This window comes from Prosopis cineraria, unplaced genomic scaffold, assembly GCF_029017545.1.
Source record: "Prosopis cineraria cultivar Desert tree isolate PC_DT_omini unplaced genomic scaffold, ASM2901754v1 PC4, whole genome shotgun sequence".
NCBI classification, from domain to species: domain Eukaryota; kingdom Viridiplantae; phylum Streptophyta; class Magnoliopsida; order Fabales; family Fabaceae; genus Prosopis; species Prosopis cineraria.
The window spans coordinates 17732243-17740176 of record NW_026555335.1 but is presented as its reverse complement, the minus strand read 5'-3'; the positions used below and the strand labels follow the sequence as shown (position 1 = coordinate 17740176).

The following is a 7934-nucleotide window of genomic DNA, read 5'->3' as shown; positions in this document are numbered from 1 at the left end:
TAATCTTCTCTCTTACTATTTTTATTTTATTAAAAGACCAAAATACAAATATTTACATAAAAACGTTAAAAAGTTAAAAAGCTGTCCTCACAAGTTCTTTTTCTTTTTTTGGGCCAAAGGGAAATTACGTCCAGGTCGGGAAATAGATTTATTTATAAATAAATTTTATAAAATTTAAAAATCACAATTAAAAATGTCTTGAAATGTATAATTTAAAATTAGAGTATAAAAATAATAATATTTTTATTAAAATATATTATACTAATTAAATAATTTATAATTATTTCATTAAATTTTAACTTTTTATAATTTCAATTTTATATATACAATATTTAAATTAACCACGCATCACAAATTCAATATTAATTATACACAATTACCTTTTTAATAATTTATAATTATTATTTTAATATTTTATAATTATAATTTTACATAATTAATTATTAAACTGATCATATGTTACTAGAAAAATTTACAATTATTTATTATTACTTCATCAATAATTTATAATTTTAATTTTAACTTTTTACAAATATAATTTCACACATTCGATCAGGATAGTATTTTCTTTATCTTATAATTTTAATTTTAAATTATACTTAAATTTTAAGAGATCTTGTTGTAATTTTTAAATGTGGCAAAATTTATAAATATAGTTCAAGGGATCTAAAACCATATGACCAAAAACGGAACGGCAAAAGAGTTGAGAAGAAAATCTCCCTGTTTTCACCTTGAATTGAATGGCTGAATCACAGTTGAGCACTATTAATTCAGTGAGCTTGAAGGAGTTTGTAATCTTTTTCTTTTCTTTTGTAAAATAATTTTTTTTTATTAGCAAGGCTGTACTTTTCAATTTTTATATTGCATTGGTTGTTGTGCATATATTTTATTATCATTTTTTAATTCTTCTGCTCTTTAAAATATTTTGAAAAAAAAAAAACATACATTCACTTCTTTCTTAATATGCAATCTCTCTCTTGGCCAAAAAAAAATGCAATCTCTCTCTAACTCAAATTCCCTCCACATTTTTCAAATCATCTTCTAAATAGTATTATTTCAATTAAAACATCTTAAGTTTCGGCCAAAAAATTAAAACATCTTAAAATATTAAATTATTTTCAATTAACTACAAAAATTAGCATAAATATTTTCAGAAAAAAAGTCAGCACCAATAATGTGTACATGTGCATCGGACCGGGCATAATCTAGTTAAAGAAATAACTCAGAATTCTTGCATACACATAGTACACTATGTCATTTATGTCATTTATATACTTTCCAGTAAAAATATATTAGTCAAAGTATAAATTGATCTTGTCATTAATAATAGAAGAGAAGGGGGGGGAAATTAAAAAAGTGTTGGATTCCAAAAATAAAATCATTATTTATAATGACATATAAAATTTTATTTGATTAAATTGTTAGAATTTTAAAATTGGATAAAATATGGATGAGATAGTACTCCTTGTTCACACAAGAAATTCTCTTTTTCATATATATATATATATATATATTGATGATGATTAACAATATATTCTCTTAGTTCTTATATGTTAGAGGTTTTTTAAAATTTTTTTGTCCATAAATATAAGATATTGTTAGTATATTTTTTTAATAAATAAACCATTATACCCTTATTAGATTGAAAAGAGAAAAAGATAAATAATTTTATTAATTTATTTTGAAAGAAGAGATTTATTTTTGATTTATAATAATTAGGAACAAAATTAAAATGTTATTGTGTCTTTAATTAGATAACTAATTTTTTATTAATTTTTGTAATTTAATTAAAAATATTTTATATATAGGAACGAAGAAAATACTTCCCCTCATTTTATTTATATGTAATTTCTAACATATTTTGCTAAAATTAAGGAGAACATTAAATCTCATTATCACTATCTTAAAATTTAATAAATTTGTACCTCTACCCTCTATTTAAGACAAAAAAATTATTTTTCATAATTTAATAAGGATAAAAAGATAGAAATAAATATAAAAAAAAATAAAATACCTAATAAATAGAATCAAAATTAACCTTCAAGTAGAGGAGTAAAATATAAAAGAGAGGAGATTTTTTTAACAATAATTGTTATATTCTTATCATTATTATTTAATGAGTTTATTCAAATAACTTTTAAAATAAGGATATTGTGCCATTCTTTAATTGTGTTTATCTCATTCCTCTTCATTTTGTATATTAAAAGAATTCTGAAAAATTAGTTTTTCACTACACATTCTCACGAGACATTGATGCACGTTGCAAGGCAAAAACTCCATTCTATGTTTTAGTTATCATATATTGAAGATTTTCATTGTGGGGTCAATTTGCAGGCTAACGCACCCCTTTTATGATGTCAAATTCTGAGGAAATTGCAATGCTCATTTATTTCATAAATTTACTTTGAACTAATTTATTAATGAAAATTAAGATATTGTTTATATTATAAAAATGCATGGGTATCAATATTTTAAAAAGTGAAGGAACAATATTTGAGGATTTTGTTTCTATTATATACATATACATATATATGTGTGTGTATGAATTATGAAATTGTATTGGAATACTCCCTCATAAAAATATAAAAGTAGCTTTTAATAATAATATGTGTACCAATAAAATTTATATTCTCATAAAAATATAAACTATCTTTTCTTTTTATCCTTATTTATGATAAATGAAAAGATGGTCATAAATTTACAGACACGAGAATTTAGGTTAAAAAATATAAGGAATAAAATAAAAAAAATTGAAATGCTAAATTATTTATATTTTGAACTAAAATTAATTAGGAGAAAATGCTTATATTTTGAACTTGAAGAGCTATGTCTCATACTATTTATTGTCCATGCTTTTGATTGCATCCAGCAAATGCTCTTTCTTTAGTGGCTTGCTTAAATGAGCATCCATTCCTGCCTCTTTGATCTTATTCGTCTCCTTCCTGGAGGTGTGAGCTGTTAATGCCATGATGGGGATGTAAACTCCATAATTCCTCTCCACCTTTCTTATCCGCATTGTTGCCTCAAACCCGTCCATTACCGGCATCTGTTCAATCACACACACTTAATATATTAATATACTATTTCTATCCCTTGATGAGTGGAGAGATAGATACAGAACAGTGGACCTCGCTTTTAAGATGTGAAATCACATACAAGTGAGACCTACAGTTCAGTATATATTTATCTTTTAGATTATAGCTCATTTTTGTTTCCCAACTATTTTTGTAAGAGCACCCAAAATTATAAAGTTTATTATAGCAATGTCTTCCTTCGAGTAATTAAATCGTAACAATGCTGTCCTTGATGTTAAATGGGCAAGCATTGACAGTTAACTTCGCTAACATCAAGAACAACATTGCTACAATTTAATTGCTTCAAAGGTTACATTTTTACAACAAATAATTTAGGATATGAGACACTCTACAAAAATAATTCAGCAGCAAAAATAGACCTTAACTCTTCTTTTTTCGCTTTAGGTGAAATCACTTTAAAGAATCTCTGTTAAGTACTTCACCTCACAATCCATTATGATATAATCATAAGGCGGATGGGGAAAAGCCACCCTTAGACCCTCTTCAACGAGGTTCACTGCATCTCCACCATTCTTACATTCCACACTTGTTGCACCTAATTGTTCTAGAGTCTTCAAAGCTATCCTACGCAGAATTTCAGTGTCATCAACAACCAAAAATTTCATGCCACTCAATGGCTTGTCACTGCCTGAAGCACTGCATTCTTGTATCTCTCCATGATCAACCTGAGAATTCCTTCCTTTGGACCTACCATAAGAATCCAGTTGCTCTGTTCTCCATGAACTGTCACACTTTTGCAGCTCTACATCTAGAAATGGGGGTGCATCAATTGAGGGAACTTCGGATCTGTCGAATACAGGTGATTGATGTCTTGACACATTGTAATCTTTGAATGTTTTTCTCATTGTTTCATGGAAAATGTCTCTCCTTGCTCTTGCAGTTCTAGATATGCATGTATAATTGCCACCTAACTCAGGAAGAAGCTTGATAATGTTGAACAAACGAGTACCATGAAATGGTTTTGGACAGCACAATGTCATCTGGATCAAACAAATCTTCGTCGAGTGCTTTGAATTCAAGTCCACGCACAAGTGACTTATTTAACCAAACAACCTTACAAGGATTTCCAAGGCCACTTCTGAACTCAGATATCATTATGCAAAGTTCTGCAAAGGGTCCTGCTAATACATCAATCACAAGTAGAACCAAACCCAAGGAAACTTCATCTTCTGACTTCTTAAAAATTGAGGACATATAGTCAATTCCATCTGCAGCACTCAAAGGAAACCCTTTAGCTCTGGAATTAGAGTTATGAGGCGTAGACTGGGAACTCATATATGATGTTCCTGTAGAACTCTGGCTGGAATTGCAACCCCTTTGCTTGATCTTCTTGAGAGTGTGAGATAAATGTTCCCATTGCTTCACAACCTTAACTTTAATCCCTAATCCCTCTATGAACCTTTGGGTAGTCCTTTGACGCTCCTCATTTTGAATCAGAAGAACAACACAAGAAGCCCCAGACCTATTAGAGGCAAAAATAGGTAATCTTGGACTGGGGGAACGAATGCTAGAACCAGAACTAAGGCCATTTATATCTTGTCTCTGAGGTTGATTTAAATCATTACCTTCTCTAGTGCTACTGCTACCTGTGACTGTCTCACTTAGGGCAAGGAGGACACTGAATCTAAAGCACGTTCCCTTTTCACCAATTTCCTTGTCCACAATTCTAATATCTCCATGCATCAAATGTACCTACAAAAAGCATTTGAAAATTTAGTACTAAACTTTACTTGGAACAACTGAGAAGAAGAAAGAAGGTGCCTACCAATGATTGCACAATACCAAGTCCCAAGCCAGTGCCCTCTAGTCCGAAAGCAGTTTCGTTGACTTGAACATAATTCTCAAACACGGATGTCTGCTTCTCTTTAGGAATTCCTTTTCCAGTATCGTCCACCTCGAACACAAACTCCAAGTACTGTGGGTCTTGTTGGATTGTATTCACGGCTTCTACATCAATATTTGCTTCATTTTTCTTGCAAAATAAGCATGACAAGCGTTTCAAGAAATTGTATCTATGAGAAGAAATTATTGAGTTCTGAAAACTTGGCTTTTGAGCCCAAACTCGAACTGTTATGTGTCCCTCATCAGTAAATTTAACAGCATTACTCAGTAAATTGCACAAAACTTGTTGAAGCTTTCCTTCGTCACCTTTTACATGCGCATATTTGATAATCGAACCATCACAGTGGTCCAAAACAAGGTCTACACCTTTCTTCAAAGCCAGAGGATGGAACAAGTCAACTTTATCTTCTATGAACTGGGATAGATCAAATTCATGTTCCTCGAGCTGCATTTTCCCTGACTCAATTTTACTTGTATCAAGAATAGAATTCAATAGCCCTATAAGCATAAAATAAGTCAGTGCCTTCCTTGAAAGTTAAACCAACAATTAAAAAAAAAAAAACAGAGTTGTTCATTTCCAAGAATGAAAAAATAAATTACGAAAAGATTAATGATGATGCACAATTTGGGTGATTTGAATTAGCAATTATACCTTGCAAGTCTTTTATACAAGCACCCATTTGCTTCAGATTAGTCTCTAGTTCTGAATCAGGGACAACTTCTTCATAAGACATCTCTAACAAACCGGTAAGGCCAGCAAGAGAAGCACGAATATCATGGCTGGCCCTAGAAAATGCAAGACTCTTATTCATACTTTTCCTCTCAGCTTGCTGAGTGGCCTCCATTTGTTTGATTAGAGAGGAACACAAATGCATCTCTCGCCAACCCACCATAGCTTTTAACAATAGAAAACTGGAGATGGAGATGAATATAGTAACCATCATAGCACTCATTAGCACTAACCCCAGTTTTTTACTCTTGTGTACAAAGGCCACCAATCCATTTTGTGGTACAGCTATGACATACACCTGAAATATAATCAAAACAAGTTATATTATACACTTAAGATTTAACTTTCAAGAAATGAATAGTTTTCCTTGACCCAGCAATAAGACTCAGAGCCCAATAAACAAAATATATTGCAAATTATATATCCTATTTGATTTTGTTGAAAATAGTTTCTATCTGGATTCACTCATGAACATGTAAAATGATTGAAGCATACCAACTCTACTCCCATGGCATCAATTGATGAGCAGCTTGCCAAGTACTTAGTAGCCCCAATTTTCAAAACTGAAGCAGAGGCTTCATCCTTGCATGAAACAGTGCCTTGATAACTCATTCGGTCGCCATTATTTGATTTCACTAAATACAGGGAAGCAGTATCATTAGAGAATACCATATGGGCTCTTTGGAATCCTCGGAGAATCACTTTCCCATCTTTGGAAGCCAAATACAATAAGCTTGCACCTTGACGCTCAACAGGAGTGACAAAATCAACAATTAAAGTTGCTGCAAACCCTAACGAGATCACAGCTGTTCTTGATATTCTCACTGAATTAACAAATAAAATTTGATGATTGTTGCTCCACTCATATCCCAATGAGGCATATCCATAGGAACTATTGATTGCTTCCTGAATCCAACTTGCATCAACAGGGTGTTCATATATTCTAGCTTCACCATAAAAGTCTCCGGTGCTAGGGTTTACAGGTTGAACATACATAATTTTTGAAGCACCCGCGGGAGAAGAAAACGAAGAGTTAGAGTACAATGCAAGAGTTTGACCCTGATCGATGTAGTATGAGAAGAAGAAACCTTCCATATCAATATATGAGATTTCAGTCAAGTGAGGAATCGTCTGGAACGCTTGAAACAGCATTGGAGCCACCTAAAATAGAACAAATAAATACCCAAAAATAAAAAAGGACTGGAAGAAACCTTGAGAAATGCAAAAAAAAAAAAAGAAAAGAAAAGAAAAAGAAGGAAAAACCAACTTTGGTCTCAATGAAAGAGAAGGAGACATTAGTCTCGTTGAAGGTCGAATCTAGAAGGCGAGCTAAATTGGTCGACGAAGAATTCAGGGGACGTTTTAGTTTGGTAGAGTGGTGAAGTTGAGCTTGCAACTCTGAAAGAAGATTTTCAGAGTTTGAAGTCACGCGCTGCTCAATGCGTTTGAGCATAACATACCAGCATGGAGTCGATAGTAAGAGAGCTACGAGTCCAGCAAATGCCTGCATCATTGGAGAAATTAAATTTATTTTTGAAAAAAAGAAAGAAAAAATTTATTTTTATAAACATAATAAAATGAGTAACAAATATTTTTTTAAAAAAAGTTTACTTAAATTTATAAATTTTAGAGAAATTGATTCCATTTAAATATGGTAAAGATCACTACTTTAAAGATTAACAGTTAAGATTACAATAGAAATATAATTTGACCGTTTATAAATAAAACATTTTATTAAATATTAGTTTAATTATCGATTCATTTTGGTTTTCAATAACATGCTAAAAATAAGTTAGGGTTGGGATCATATATGCATATATATTTAAGAAATGGTTATGCATGAACTTGCCAAGAAGATTAGGAATTTTTTCTTGCAAATATTTCAGAGAGCTCGGTGCGTGCATGAGAGGAAGGAAAATAACAATGATTTACTGAGAAAATTTAAGTGACTAAAAAAATCATAAATAATTACCAGAAGAAAGAATATGACACGCCAAAGGCGGTTTAAGACCATTGTTATGTTAAAAATATGGTTGAATCTTCAGGATTTGATCAGCTACAGTATTCTCTGGTTTCCATTGGAATTTCATAAAAATAAAAATGGTGTTGATAAAGATACCAAAGTAAAGTCATTGACTATATATATATATATATATATAACTGTATGAATTCATACATCGGCAAGATAAATTAGGAGAAAAAAATCTCTCAATAAAATTGACATCATTTGATTATATATTTCCATATTGGAACCCCCCCTAATGCGC

The 7934-nt window shown here is 30.9% G+C and overlaps 1 protein-coding gene across 1 annotated transcript; it reads right to left on the bottom strand.

The window, feature by feature from the left end:
- Positions 1-2709: 2709 nt before the first annotated feature.
- On the bottom strand, positions 2710-7177 carry LOC129308889 (histidine kinase CKI1-like). The gene is made up of 7 exons (XM_054950263.1): positions 6935-7177; positions 6163-6828; positions 5590-5965; positions 4861-5435; positions 4125-4787; positions 3518-4090; positions 2710-3046 (listed from the first exon to the last, which is right to left on the bottom strand). Exons 1-7 carry the CDS (start codon positions 7175-7177, stop codon positions 2837-2839), a joined length of 3306 nt encoding a protein of 1101 aa, XP_054806238.1. The 3' UTR covers positions 2710-2836.
- Between the last annotated feature and the right edge of the window lie 757 nt (positions 7178-7934).

Excerpts from the sequence above, each read along its gene's own strand:
- LOC129308889 (XM_054950263.1), bottom strand. The coding sequence starts at position 7,177 with ATGCAGGCATTTGCTGGACTCGTAGCTCTCTTACTATCGACTCCATGC. Across the intron at positions 6,829-6,934 it reads TCTCTTTCATTGAGACCAAA|GTGGCTCCAATGCTGTTTCA; the intron begins GTTGGTTTTTCC and ends GTTCTATTTTAG. Across the intron at positions 4,091-4,124 it reads TTTGGTTAAATAAGTCACTT|ATTTGTTTGATCCAGATGAC; the intron begins GTGCGTGGACTT and ends CACTCGACGAAG.